Source organism: Pollicipes pollicipes, unplaced genomic scaffold (genome assembly GCF_011947565.3).
Source record: "Pollicipes pollicipes isolate AB1234 unplaced genomic scaffold, Ppol_2.1 Scaffold_6686;HRSCAF=7923_pilon_pilon_pilon, whole genome shotgun sequence".
Taxonomy (NCBI): Eukaryota; Metazoa; Arthropoda; class Thecostraca; order Pollicipedomorpha; family Pollicipedidae; genus Pollicipes; species Pollicipes pollicipes.
Genome location: NW_023596921.1, coordinates 7305839 through 7321008, shown reverse-complemented (window position 1 = coordinate 7321008; position 15170 = coordinate 7305839). Strand labels below are relative to the sequence as shown.

The window sequence follows — 15170 nt, the reverse complement described above, 5'->3', positions numbered from 1 at the left end:
CGTGCAGTCCTGCGCGCGCGGCGGCTGTTGTAGCGCAGAGCGGGTCGCCCGTTCAGCGTGGGGTGTGCCGGATTGTGGCGGCTCCCACGGCCCGGCGCGGCGGCCGGGCTCGTGACGACGCCGGCACGCGACGAGCGACAGCCGGGAGACACGGCGACAACCTCTCAATTGCCTACTCCTGATGGCTGGACGCCGCCGGCCGGGGAGCCGGTCGAGGGGGCGGCAAGGAGGCGCCGGGCACACGTCTCGGCCGCCTCACCTCTGACCCGCCTGCCGATAATCTCTCCGCCGCGGGGCGCCGAAGGACTGCGCTCGGCCGACCCGCACTCATTACGGCGAAATGGCGGCGCGCGCGCTGCACGGGAGACCGGCGGCGCCGCCGCGGGCCGCCCGGCTGCCGGTCCGCCCGGCCGTCCCGGCGCCGAAGGCCGGGCCCTCCGCAAACAGCGCGCATTCTCCGCATCGGGCCGCGTGCGCGCCGGCGCGCGGCGGATTCGAACCGGGCCCATTGAGCTTCGGATGCGAGCGCGGAAATGCTGGACAAAGCGGCGGCGGCGCGGCCGTTTAAACCGGCCGTCGAGCGTGCGGCGTCCAGCGTCTGAACCTGCCACCCTGTGCTGGCCCGTCTCTTTTATCGGTCGTCGCCGCGAACTGAGGGCTCCCCCAGGGTGCCGATCTGTCTTGGGCCACTGGGCGCTGCGCTTTTGTGGGCCGGCCTGGTCGTCGTGAGGTGGGGAACAAAGAAAAGGGAGGTGGATCGGCCGGCTACCTGGCCGCCCGGCACACTCTGCCCCCGGCGCCGCTCTGGGCTGGCTTCCACCCGCACGCTGCACCCGGTCAGCCGTCCGGCTCGTGGACGCGGTGAGGTAGAAATGCGACATGGTCGTCGGTACGTCGTGTGTCGGGATGTTCTAACAACGGTAGTGTGCTTCATCAGAGGCGTGGCGTCTCGTCCGTTGGCGGGCGTGACGCCGTGTACCGTGCCGGTGCATTCTCGTCCGGCGAGCCCCGGTCCTATCGTAAAGATCGAGTAGAGCGGCGGTGAGGACGGGACAGGATAGCCAGAAAAACGGAGTGACCGGCAACGCGCGGCCGCGCGGGGTATTCCATAACGCGCGCGGGCAAATTAATGAGCACTGTGTGGCTCCCAGACCCCGCGACGGGCCCACAAAAACGATTTATTGTCTCCAGCTGAGATGTGCTTGTCACGGGGGAGGAGAGCCCAGTGTTAGGACTGACCGCAGCCGGGCGGAGGGGAGGGGGACGTAATGGGGGTGGAACACCTGCGCCGGAGCCGTGCGCAGGTGTATGTCGGGCATGCGCGCTATGCTGCGCGGCTTGAATCGTGGCAGTCGGTCGTACGGTGGAGTACAAGGCACCGGATGGGAGCGCTGCCTGTGCTGTACGCGCTACGGTCGGGTTCTCACCGCCGTGCTGCAGGGTGGCGCGACGGGCGCCGCTGGGCCCGGCCGCCTCATCGTGGCCGTCTCCGAGCGTTTCGCCGGCCGTCCGATGACCACCGGCAGGAAAACTGCGCTGCCGATGGCCGACGGCTCGGCGCGCCGGCAGCGGCAGGGCGGCCGCGTCGGGCCGGCGGCGCTGCAGTGTCACGGCCGCCGTCACGCCGTCGACCGCTCCCACGGCGAGCGCTGGAGCGGCCCGCTGCAGGCCGTCGGACCCGCTGAACCGTCCGACTGCCGCCGCGCTGCCGCCCGTGACGGTCGGAGGTGCCGCCGCGCCGGCCGTGACTGCGGCGCGCCGGCCGACGGGCGACTGGCTCCCTGTTGCCAGCTCTCTCCTCCGCTCCATCTTTCTCTCTCTGCCTCTGATGGTTCAGCTGGGCTCGCCTGGCTCCACAAGTCACCACACTCACCAGAAGCCCGGCTTGCAGGCGAATCGCGGCCTGCGCGGTTGACTTATTGTGGACGGTTGTTGGTAGCGATGAGGCATGATGGGTCGGTTTCTGATTGGGAGGCATGAAGCATGGAGTGGCAGATTCATATGTGTCACATGCTACGTTACAGCGAATGAGGACTGAGGCAAGGGGCTGTTTATGGGCCAGCTTACAACCGTGCATTGCAATTACTTCAGGCTGGTGACAGCTGGCTTATGCAAATAGTCGAAAACGAAGATTATATCTGATAAATGACGTTTGCAAACTAAAATTTACTGGTTCGCGGGCCGCTGTTACATGCCGGGGCGCATGCTCGTGGGCGTGTTATCAATACCCCAATGCGATAGCATAATTCGCGACGTGCATACAGCCCACACGCGTGCAGCGGTGACCAGCCGCCAGCACCACTGGGACCCCGGTCTGGGACACGGCTGGGCTGCCGAGCCGCCGGCCGCAGCCCATGAGAACGCCGGCCCTCTGGCGGGCGGCGCCGGCGCTACCCGGCGCCGGCCGCTGCCGCCGCTCAGTCGGAGCCGCGCCGCCCGTGCCGCCGCTGCGCTAGTATCGGCGCTCGGCCCGCTGCAGTGTTGGCGCTCAGTGGTGTGCCCCGAGACCGGCCACCAGTGAGCCGGTGCCGCCGCCGCTTCCCCGTGCCATGGTGCCGATGCTCGGCAGCGCAGTGTTCCAGATGAGGTAGGTGGTGGTCCGTGCCGGGCCGGCCCGCGTCTGGTCTCCGTGCCGCGGTGCAGGGGCTTCGGAGCGACAGGCAGGTGTACTTAGAGCAGGAAGGTCCTGGCTGCTGCAATGGCCGCCCGAGTTGCAGGCTGCAGACGCCAAACGAGAGTGCTGCCGAGAAAGCTGCCGGTGACCCGCCTTCCTCATGGAACGGCGAACCGTCGACGCCCGGTGCAGTGGGCGAAGGCGCCCGGTGCAGCGGGCGAAGGCGTGTCGCGGAGGAGACGTGAGCCGGCTCTTTCGCACGCGGACGGCGTGTTGAGCGGTACGGGGCCCAGCGTTCGCCGCTCGCCTGCAGTCTGCGTGCGCGCGGCGGAAGCTGTGCTTGCGAGGAGGCTCTCGGCGGCCGCGCGGGCTCCAGCGGGCTGCTGGCGGCGGCGGCGGCGGCACGGCCGACGCTCAGCGGCTGCGCGTGCCGGACGGCTGTTAGTCGCCGGCGGTGGCCGCGCCACATAACTCAGCCGAATGGATCGGCTGGCGTGGCCGGCCGTGTGGGCGCGCTCACTCGTCAATCAGGTGATATAGCCGTGAGCGGCGGACTGGCCGCCCGCGCCGGCGCGTGTCACCCGACCCCCGACCGGCCCTGCCGCACAGCACACCCGCTCGGCACGTGACACAGGTCTGGGTGGGCGCCATCGGGCGCGGGTGGCCACTCCGCCGCGATGCGTCCTCAGGGTCAGCTAGAAGGCGATGCCAGGCCGCCTGGAGCTGGCTGCAGGTGCGCGAGCGGCAGCTAACCTGCTGTATGCGCGTGACATCTGGTGACGATCCAGGAAGTTGCACATGGACCATTGTACAAATGTACATATCCGGCTGCATTTTGAACATTGTTGGGGTTCCATAGCATTGCTGCGTTCCATGATGGTTGAGTCGGAGCATGTTCGCCGGTCTTGGCAATATTCCGATAATTGGCTGATCGTTTGTGGCCGGCTGTAAACGTCTCCCGTTGTCATACCGCTCGGATTATCTGCGGTATTAATCACGTAAATGAGCATTGCAGGTTGGTTTTGTGTAGGTCTTGTAACGCGAACCGCCCCATGTGCGCGGCTGACCGCATTGTTCCGGTGCTCGTGTAGCCCACAACGTCAGATCATCGCATGACTAGATCATGAAACGGGAAAAAGAAGTGTATCAACAACTAGTGGCTTTTTTACTCAAGTGCATACGTAGCTCAGGCACTCTCCGCCATTTGGCGTAGAAGCTTTGTATTTCGCGAGAGGACTGCGCATTTAATATTCCGCATGGACGGTCCCAAATAGGTACAACTGTTACTGATGCACTTGTTCAGTTCGCATGCACGCATGCATGGCTTTCAACCACCACTTTTTGTTTCGGGAGTTAAGACCCTCATGAATTTTAATGGGCCGGCTTTGCATAACAGAACTTTTATCAAGCAGGCTGATCCCCACTTTCACAGACCTGGGTTCCATGTGGATTAAAACGGTGTTGTAGCATCAAGCGTATTTGGATTTTGGGTTAAACAGTGTGCCAGCAGCACGAATGGTTGACGTCGTTTGTAGATCAGGTGCCTAAGTGATTATGTATGCATCGTGCATGTTGTTCATCCAACAGGCATGTTTGTGTTCGAAGGCGGTCTTGGCCGGATGAGGTATATGAAGTTTGGTTGCTCATCTTTGATATGCTCCATCAAACATTACGCAGTCCGATGTGGCATTCATTTTAATCAAGTAAAACCTCAGGGACCTGCCCAAAGGTAGCCTTTGAGTAAAATGTATTGTATAGCGTGACGCGGTACGCCTTTCTCTTTGATGTGACACATGTGGTAATTCTTATTGTATTTTCTGCCACGTTATCTATCTTTATACGGCAATCGCTTTGCGATGTTTTGAATTCGCGTAGCCCTGCAGGAGGCGAGTAACCAGGTGCACTTCTTTTGTGGAAGTGTGTTTGGTCATAACGCTACGGCCGATGACTGAATGCATCAGTTTAGTTCTTGCAGAACATTTAACTCGTTGAAATCGATTTTTTTTTGCTCGTATGAAAAATACACTAAGAAATTTGGAAGCAGACCATTCCATTCAATTGATACACAGGGGATTTCTGGTCGCAAAAATGCATTAGAAACGTAGTAGACACCCCTCAAGAGAGCGCTGCGATGCTCATTATTTCTGCCTTGTCTCTCGATATCGCTGTTCCCCTCCCGTCAGAGCGGCCCGTCGTCGGAAACCCGTTCTCGTGCGCTGTGCTTTCTCCACGGTCAACCTGGTGTCGACGTAATGCGCGTGCAAAACTGTGCCGATGCTCTGATTCGGCACGGTGTTTCCATTCCGTGCGTGGTCGCTGGCTGCAGGCGGCGGGTCGTGCGGATTTCGGCCACGATCCTCCGCTCCGGGAATCCACGATCCCCGTTTCCACAAGCTCCAGCCGATCCCAGCTGGAGCTTCGGCAGCGCTGGGTTCAGTATGGAGCGGCGCCCCGACTCCGGCCGCCCGCCCGCGGATGCTGGCCGCTCGCAGTGCCGGACATTGGCACGGGGACGGGTCAGCCGACCGGAGGGATCGCGCCGCCTCTGTCGCACACGGGGACGGGTCAGCCGACCGGAGGGATCGCGCCGCCTCTGTCGCACACGGGGGCTTAGGATGCTGGCAAGTGACGCGTGGCAGGCGTTCGTCGGAATTGGGCTCCCGGAGGCGGTTGTCTGTGCTGTTTTCTCTGTGTTTGCCGGACGGTTTGTGGCTGTTGAGTCCCGCTGAAAACATTGCCGGAGCTCTCCGTAATGAGAGGCGCTTCCGTGCGAGGCCGGCCCGGCTCGAGGGCCGTGTTGCCCGTGGGCGGTGGACGGGCTATAGTCCTGCTGTGTCGCGGAAGCGCCGGCTGCAGCGGGCTGCCGATCGGTCGGGGTGTCTGTGGCGGTGTTGCGCCCTCCCTGGAGCGGCGCCGGCCATCGGCCGTCAGACGGCCGCGCAGTGCGCCCCCCCCCCCCCCCCCTCCCGGCCGGCCGGCCTTGGTCGGGCGCCAAGCGTGGCGGGCCGCAGCCGCAGTCGGCGCACGGTGCAGGGGTGGCGGCGGCGCTGCTGCCGACTGAGGGCGCCGGGGCCGCCGCCGCCAGGCCCCCCCCCCCCCCCCTCTGGCGGGCGACGGGGCACTGCCGCGCGACATGCACATTATTGAAATTAGACCGAATAACCCGAAGTTCTCGTGCATTGCACGGCTGCCATTGCGAGTGTCGCAGTGCTGCGGACGGCTTAATAAATGAGGTGGGACGGCGGCCGGCGTCCGTGCTCTCCGGGCGTAGCGCGCCTTACCTCGACTTTGCGAGCGCGTGCTGACCTGTGCTCAGGGGCACGGCTCCGGGCGCCTTGTTGTCCTGCCGGCTGCATGGTGACCCGCCGGCGTTGCTGACCGCCACCCCCCCCCCCCCCCGCCCTTCCCTGCTCCCTGGTCGGCGCCGGTGCGTTTTTGGCCGTGCTCGCGGCGGATGCTATCTACGGGCCTGAATTACGAGCGGCGTCCCGGTCACAGCGCTCCGGTCGGCTTTTTGCCGCCGCCTGACGAATTTACGGTGACAAAAGATGCGTGGTGCGCCGGCCGACGGCGGGCGCGACACCCCGCCGCCGCCGCCACTCCCGTGGGGCGCGATTCATTTGCAGTGCAATTTAACTGTATGGTGGAATTATGCAGCGACATTTACAAACGAAGCGAGCTTTGACGGCAGCGGCGTGATCAATGGACTGACGTAGCGGTCGGCGAGGCGTCGCCGGCGATCTCGGGGAGAGCGGCGCTGGGCGCCGTGATAGCTGCGCCAACTATAGCTGGGCGGCGTCTCACGTGTGGAAATTAGACGGTGACATTTCTGATTGTGCGCATTACACGAGTTGGTGATCCAAGTCGAACTTGGGCGCGCTATTCATCATTCGGAGCCGGCCTGCCCGCTTTGTTCGCCGCCTAAATTGCGCTCAGCTCAGGTGACATTTGGCAGATTACAAATTGTCTGGTTATGATTCCCTAAGTAGCCTGAACGGTTCGTTTAAAATGCACAACTTCTGAGGGATGGGAATAACATGGTCGACATAATCGCATCATTAGAACGTCACACGTGGATAATTTGTTATCTTTAAAATGTCAATCTCATTAGCATTTAGAGTAGATCCGGCGGGAGTGAGCGGGGTGCGGTAACGCTCCGGCGGTCACCGCAGTGTCGTCGACACCGCCGTGTCACGCAGTGCCCCGGGGCATCGGCGCTACCGCCGGCCGCTGCGACCGGAGCCGGGACCGGGATCGGATCCAGGCCCGGGCACGCTCCTGGGCCGTGTTGACGCGCCGGCCTCGGCGGGGGCGCAGCCGTTGACCCAGCCGGCGGCTGTGTGCGCCGCGCGCCGGCCGCAAAAACAGCCGGCCGCCGGCCGCCCTGTTTGCGCCCGGCTGTTTGCTCGGCCCGGCCCGGCGGCGCTGGCCGGCCGTTAGCGGAGATCGCCGCCCCGCCGGACAGGTGCTTTCTCGTGCGGCGGTGTCGCGCGTCGGGCCGGCGCGCCGCCTGCGCCGCGGCACGGGCCGCCGGCGGGACTGCCCGTCGGCGACTGGGCTGGCGAGCTCTGCGGACGGGACAGGACCGGCGCGCTGGGAGCACAGGTCCGCCTCGCTGGGAGAACAGGACCGCCGGTCGGGGCGGAGAGGACCGCCCCTCTGGGAGGAGAGGACCGCGTCTCTAGGAGGAGATGACCGCCCCTTTCGGAGGAGTTGACCGCCCCTCTCGGAGGAGGTGAACGCCCCTCTGGGAGGACCGCGGTGCTCAGAGGATGGAATTGCCGCGCTTAAAGGAAGGACCGCTTCGCCGAACGAACAGGACCATTGCGCTGAAAGAAAAAGACGGCCGCCCCGCGGGTAGGGGGTTCCGCCCTGACCGGACAGGGCCGGCCGCCGTGCTGGCCGTCATCTCCCGGCTGCCTCTTTGTCCAGCACCGGTCGCCGCGCCGCTGAGTCACCCGCTCGTAAAGCGATAAACTGATCCGCCGTACGGCAGGTAATTGGTCTGCGGCGGCCGCGGGCCACGATCCGGGCGCCGACTGCAGGCCTCCGGCGCCGGCTGGCGGGGCGGGCTCGGAGCCGACCCGGACCGCTGCAGCCGCCGCCACGAACGGGGGCGAGACGGGCGTAACGGAGGCCGTTGCGTGCCGGCGCCACGCTGCTGAGGGCGGCTGCTCCGATTGCCCGCGGCTGTTGTTGGCGCCGGTGCGGGACCGCCATCCTCAGATCACTCGCCGTCGGGGGCGGCGCGCCGGCGCGCCGCTGCGCCGCCGGCCGGCCGTAATGCGCATCATTGCCGCGATGATTTCATTTGTGTACACGTCGCCCGTCCATTGACGCCGCCGACGTAAACATCGCCCGCTGCCAGGAAGTGGCGGCCGGTGCTGGAGCGGGCGCTGCCGCGCGCGCTGGCCGCAGCGGGGCTGGAGGCAGCGCTTGAGCGCCGCGCCTCCTCTGGCAGAGGGATTCAGGTGCGCCTTCATGACGATGCTGACGGGACTTGGCCGCGACGGCCTGCGTGTTCTAAGCGGCGACTGACGAGCCGCAGCCGGCGGTGTGTCAGTTGTACAGTTCAGCCGCCGCGCGCGCTGTTGGGCACGTCCATTGCGGTGGTGACGGCGCGCTGAGTTGATGGTGGCGACACCGAGCGTGAATCGAGGGACGGTGCGCACGCCAGGCCCATTCATTTAGTAGATGGGCTTCGCTGCCACGGTGGCTGACGGCGGGACCAGTGCCCCTCCTCCCGGGCAGTCGGGACCCGGTAATTAGTTCTTTTATTTAGAGGTAACGGCTCGGCAAAAGGCGATCAGCAGGCGTGTGTCCGTTACAGCCGGGGCTCTAATGGCCGGACGGCAAGCCGCGGCCGCCATTAAATCAGTACCGCTGCCGGGCCGGCTGGGCCGCGCCGCCCCGTGGTCGCCCTCGCGTGAAGCTCACCTGCAAAACAAGCCGACTAATGACCTTAATTGATTAGTTCGCGCCTTTATGGCCTGCGTCGGCCAGACAGATTAAGCTTAGAACGTGGGAGGCGTTTATTATTTCGCCTCGCGTGGGAAAGCGTGGTCTTCCTAGCGGCGCGGCGCCGGCTGGGTCCCCAGAGGCGCCGCTCTGACGCAGGCCACCGCGCCACGTGCACCGGGCACGTGCTGTTGCCGATCGGGCGCGCGCGGCCACCAGTCACGGATGTACGGAGACAGCCGTAGGCCACATTGGTGCCCGCATGCGCTCGCACGAGTCCAATAAGGGGTGGCGGCCGCTTTCGCCCGGTTCCGGGAGCTGGCGGCCGTTGAGTCAGTGGCAGCTGCGGCGGCTCAGGTGAGCCGGTGGCCGCTGACGTCAGCAGCGCAGGCTGAGTCAGCGGCGGCCGCGAGCGCCACTCGATCCACGGCCGCCGGCGCTGGCCACGCGGCCCGCCGGCTCGGCGCGGCCGGCGGTGACCTGTGACCTGACCGGCCGCCGGCCAGACACCGTGCCCGCGCCGCCGCCAGCTGGTGCCAGCTGACCCCGGGGTCGGCCGCCGCAATGACACGGGCGTGGGCGGAGTGCTGAGCCGCCGGCGGCATGCCGGCTACGTGTGACGCCGCCCGCCATCCCCGGCATTCGGCTCCGAAATGAGAGGGCTCCTTGAGGCACGGCGGCACTGGAATCCGGCGCGCGCTCGGCGCGGAGGACCGGCAGCCACGGAGTCCGGAGCGGATCCGTGAGGCTGGCATAGCTGCCAGGCCGGCCAATGGAACGGGTCGGCTGTATCGAACCGGCTCCACTGCAGGCGTATACGGCTAAATATAGACGAGTCTTCTTGGTCGGCTTGGCACCGACGTCGCGTGACAATGCGTGACCGGCGCGAGACGGACCCGGCTGTATCCAGTGTCACTTGCGCGCTCTCCACACCACTGCGCTGCGCTTTGCACTGCTGGGACGGAGAGAACGGTCCTGCATGGTGGGATCCACGCCCACTCTGGCGCGTGGCGCTACACGCCAGCGGTGGACGCCGTGCTCGCCGCTGGCCCTGCTTCACCTCCGGCCCCTGGCCCGTCCCGGCCCGGGCTCGCCTATGTCTGAGCTTGTCATACCCCCGAGCTGAGAGTCGGGTGGGGTGGACGACGAAAAGGGGCGGACGACGAAAAGGGGCGGACGAAAGGGGTGGACGACGAAGGGGGCCAGAGGGCGCCGGAGAAAGTTAGAGGGCGCCCAAGGGAGAGTCAGAGGGCGCCCGAGGGAGAGTCAGAGGCGACAGAGGGAGAGTCAGAGGGCGCCAGATAGAGAGTCAGAGGGCACCGGAGAAAGAATCAGAGGACAACAGTGGCAGAGTCAGGGGGCGCCGGAGGGAGTCAAAGGGCGCACTGTTTTTTCTTCCCTGCCATCGCTCCGCGGTGGGTCACAGATGGCGTGCAATGTTCGGTGCCCTCAGGGCAACTTAAACAGCTCTTGCTCCTTGCATTAGGCTGGTGTTTGCGGGGCCGGCCTGGAGCAGCCAGATGGCTAGCTGTGACTGGGCAATGGCCGATGGCTGGACCCATTTATCCTGCCGGGAAAGTCTGTGCACATCAGCGGGCCAAGCAATGGCGTGTACCAATTTAAGCCAGTTAAGGACTTGCCGGAGCTCTTAGGTGTTGACAAGTGGTTTAAACAGGCTGATTTTATATTAACTCGTTTTTAGGCTCGGACATGAAAAAGGGTGGAGTTTTCGCAGAGCTTTGATTGAAGTAATCGTGACATGTTCAGTTGATATCAGATGCGCAAAAAAAATGCTGTCATTAATTTGAGTCCGATGTGTTCCCTTGACCAAATTATGTCGGACTAATTTCAACTGCATGCGAATTTTCATATAGGATATTATGTTGTTTCATGTTGATGTGTACGTGCATCATAACATTGGTCAAATCATTGCAGTTCTGCTGTGAAATCCTGATTTTCGAATTATTTGGTAGGTAGGAAACGTGATTTAGCAGATGATGGTACCGTTGATAGGACGGTTTCCCTAACTGTGCGATTGTTGTGCATATGTTTTTTGTACAAGACCGGGACAGCTGTCTCAATGTTGTGGCGGCGCCTTGCCGCTCAGTCATATTCAGCACGGGAGCTATAGGGGCTTGTGTTCAGAATGACCTACGGTGACATGCCCGCTCATTTTGTATGGAAGGGTTTCATGATTCTTCAATGCTTCCCGTGCTTTTTTAGTGCATAAATTCGGCAGCCGTTTGCCACGGCCATTGCAGTAAGTGCGTCACGAACGTGCAGCGTGCCCACGAGTAACGGCGGAAAATGTGTGAAGTTAACACCCATTTTAAGCCAATCTCGTCATGCAGCACGATACGGCTGATGTCAACCTTCCACGAGACGGAGCCCGTGGCTCCTCCCCCTGTTACTAGGCGCTCGCTTGCATTAGTTTTGTCAGGCGCGGTGCGGGCCCCTTTCATGTTGTCCATAAACTACTTTGCCTCACGAGGGACTCGGCGGTATTGACGCGAAAGGAGGATGGGTTCGCGGCAAAGGGAAAGTGGCTACACGACGAAGGAAAGGATATTGACTGGGCCGTAGTAAGCAGAATGCATGATAATCTCAATGAATGATATTTCTTGAATTCATTGCCCCTAGCATCATACGCGTATTAAAAAATAATATATATATATATATATATATATATATATATATATATGTAATATACAAAGAATCTTGTATGACTATATATGTGTACAATATGCATACATACATACATACACACATACATGCACGTTTTATCCCACGATCTGCGGTCTCATCGGCATTGACGCTCGCCCAGGAAAGCATCCCATGGGTTTAGTGCTTTTCTGATGTGTGCACAGGTATTGATCAGAGTGCCAGTCACGCCGAGTAGTCGATTTGAGCCACCCACGTCTCCCCCTCTCCCCTCATTTCACGGCGTTAAGCTCGTTCTATGGGAGTGTCATCCACTGTCGTACCCGCCAGTAAGCGCTCGTATCTGCCTCCGCAGTTCGGTTCCGTTCCTCAACTTCGCCAAGATATCGTCGCCGTGGAACCCGACGGCGCCCGGGCCGCAGCCGCCGGCGCCGCCCGCCGGCACGGCCACGCCCACGGTCGCCGGCCACGCCATGAGCCTGCCCGACACGCCCACCAGCGGCCTGCCCAAGGAGGAGCACCTCAAGCTGGCCGGCGACACCGGCAGCGTCACCTCCAATGAGGTGAGCTCGGCCCCGCTGCCTGGTCAGCTGCGCCGCCGGATCACACGCAGGTGGTCGGCGCTCCCGAGCCCAGAGGCGTCACGTGGTCCGGAGCTGGTGGGGACCTCGGTCCGGAGCGGTGCAGGCCGGGCTCGGCCGGCAGAGCACGCTTGGCGCCGCGCTTGGGAGCAGGCGGAGTTGATCAGCAGATCGGCATTGCCAGCGGGCTCAGGGACTGCTAGGCCGTGGGACGCAGGGCTTGTTTCCGCCAAGCGTTAACAGTTACTTGCACAGGCCGTTGGGTCCAAGCCCCACTTTCCATTGGCGAAAGTAAGCCTTACGCACAGACATCCGGTGATCACGTCACCTGCGACGTACTTGCACCAGCCCGTTCCTCATCTCGGCGAATGTAGTGGGAAAAATGGCTGCTTGCATCTGTGTGGCGATGCGGTTTTATTCCTTTTCGCAGGAAAGAACCTCCCTTTTACTGAACGCATGTCCCGTAAATGTCCCATCGCTTAAAAAGGCTGTTCAATATGCAGTCCAATTACTGGGATTCTCGTTTCAGTGTGCGAGTGTGCGATTCACGCTCTAAAAGCACTCAATTGCTCGATTTTTAAAAAAAATTGAAACCTTATGCGATGGGTGCCGTGTGGGCGCGCAATGCTTCACGCTTCCGTAGTAGGAAGTCCAGTTCCTCCAGTGGCTGGACTTCCTTCACCAATGAAGAGCTGGCCGCAGCGGAGCTTTGCCTGCAGTAAGGGGCAATGGCTGATTGGCCTGTGGCGCCTGGTGCGGGTTTTTCCGCCAGCCTGTGGTGGCCGTGGCCTGCGCAGCCCCGCGGCCCCGGCGTGGCTGTGCCGCCGGCTCGGTGAGTGACAGCTGCCGTCCGGCCGGCCGACAGGTCTGCCGCCACTTTGCGCCCGTTCCGGCTCCCATGTCCGGGCCAGGCGCTGGCGCAGTGTTTTCTGGCATCCGATGACATGGTGTTGTTGTGCCGTGCTCATCGTGACTCAGTGGGCGTACCGGGCCGGGCCTGACGCTCGGTGGCTGTGCCCCCCCCCCCCCCCCCCCCACCCACCCGCGCCGGGCTGTATGTTCCCAGGCTGGCAGCGGCGGCACCGAATATTTCCGGGACGCCGTTCGAACAGCGTGGCCTTGGATTCGAGGATGGAGGCCACCCTCTGTGTTCACGCTCCCTTCTCACAACTGAGCTTACAAGGGCTGATGCCGCTTAAGCGTATCGATTGTAGGTGACAGTTAGGGTGATTTGTGGTATTTATTTAATCAACAGGATATAGCCGCTCAGCTTGGGACATGATCGAAAGCAATGGCACATAAATCTCCCGTGTTCAAAATCTGACTGAGCAGCTTTAATGAAGTTATGTTCATCCAAACACTGTTGCGGGCGCTAGTGATTCACCAGAAATATACCAGTGGAATACTGCGGCATCGCAGTATCTGATCAGTAGTTTTTTGGTAAAGGAACCTGCGCAACTGTGTGCGGGCTGCGAAGTGCGTTACTGGCAAAATACTTGTCAGTTTGTCATTTATGTCTTACACCATGAAACGGACCTATGCTGACGCCATCATGGGTCAATGTGCGCCTAGTCGATGCTTAGACAACCAGTAATAATTCATTTTGGTGATATTCCTATTCGATGCAACTTGCGAACTGGTCCGGGCAGTGGGTCGAGAACTGCGCCGGCTTCGCCGCGCCACCCACTGCCACCGGGCGGTGGGACGTGCCGCACAGTGAGACAGCATGCCATGGGAGCGGTGAGCGCCGCTCGCGCTGGAGCCGACCGGCGCGCCATCCACTGCTGCCGGGCTGTGGGACGTGCCGCACAGTGAGACAGCATGCCATGGGAGCGGTGAGCGCCGCTCGCGCTGGAGCCGACCGGCGCGCCATCCACTGCTACCGGGCTGTGGGACGTGCCGCACAGTGAGACAGCATGCCAGGGGAGCGGTGAGCGCCGGTCGGGCTGGAGCGGACCGGCGCGCCATCCACTGCTACCGGGCTGTGGGACGTGCCGCACAGTGAGACAGCATGCCATGGGAGCGGTGAGCGCCGCTCGCGCTGGAGCCGACCGGCGCGCCATCCACTGCTACCGGGCTGTGGGACGTGCCACACAGTGAGACAGCATGCGATGGGAGCGGTGAGCGCCGGTCGGGCTGGAGCGGACCGGCGCGCCATCCACTGCTACCGGGCTATGGGACGTGCCGCACAGTGAGACAGCATGCGATGGGAGCGGTGAGCGCCGGCCGGGCTGGAGCGGACCGGTGGCCCGCGGGAGCGGCGCGGCGCGGCGCAGTTGAGTCACGGCGCCGGCGGCGAGCCACTCCCACCGGCCGCCGCGCCACGCTCCGGCTATCGGGCCCGCATCGCCCCGGCCGGCCGCGCGGCGGAAACGGCGCAGCAGCCAGCAACCGCCCCATCGCCACTGGGTGCGCCGCATTTGCATCGCCCCCGTCTCTATTATGTGGTCTGTCCGGGCTGAGGCAGGCCTCGCTGGGCGGTGTGGGGAATCTTAGGTGGAGCTTTGTATTCCTTCGCATGGACGCCGCCTCCCCCTCCCCGTCTCTGCATGGCTGTCTCAACCTACCCATGAGCTGTTCGAAATAATAAAAACAAGCCCGGAAACAATTAAAAAAGCATTGACTCGCTTTGGGGGCACTGTGACCTTTGGCCGGCCGGCGATTTTAGGTGGGACTCCTTTTATAAGGCTTTATGTTGGAACATGGTCAAAGGACAGTGGCACGTATTCGGTACAGAGTGTTGAAGTTGGTGAGCACAATGTGGCATGTGGTTGGTGGCATACCCTCGTCAGGGCCTCACAGCGCACGGTGCAGCGCTCGTGACTGAAAACTAGAAGTCTTTGAAAATTGGTGGGATTTGGGGTGTGGGATTGCAAGTTAGGTCCTTCTACAACGCACGAGTGTGTCTCGCGTTGAAGTCCAGGATTTTTTTCCTGGGGGGAGGAGGTACTTGTTTGAGCCATTTCCATGCATTGTCTGCGATTGTGCGGCGTATTCCGAATGGAGCCGTACTCCGTCTGCGGCGCCTTAAGCGGGCCCATCCGTGTTCGGCACGGTCCGATGACGAGGCGTCGACAGGCCGCTGCCGTGCCGGGCGTCTGCTTTTTGTGCGGCCGTGACCGCCGCGCGCGACAGGCCACCACCGCCGCCGTGTGTGGCGCTCTCGTCCGCTGCGGCGGACGTGCCGCGCAGGCGGCGCAAATACGCCCCCTCCCCCTCCCTGAGGACCGCAGCCCGGCTCAGCGGGCGTGCGGTGACCGCACGTGCAGAGAGGCGCCGCTGGAGGCTGCCGGCCGGCCGAGGCGGCGGCACCCGGCCGCTCCAGGCACGGCGTGAGCGGCACCGCCCGGAGAGGA

The 15170-nt window shown here is 62.7% G+C and overlaps 1 protein-coding gene across 1 annotated transcript in view; it reads left to right on the top strand.

The window, feature by feature from the left end:
- Positions 1-2434: 2434 nt before the first annotated feature.
- LOC119107828 (transcriptional enhancer factor TEF-1-like) overlaps positions 2435-15170 on the top strand; it is a gene marked incomplete in the record, with an annotated part of 40277 nt that continues 27541 nt past the window's right edge. The window contains 2 exon segments of the mRNA XM_037231387.1: positions 2435-2587; positions 11589-11796. Coding sequence (XP_037087282.1) covers positions 2550-2587; positions 11589-11796 — 246 coding nt within the window.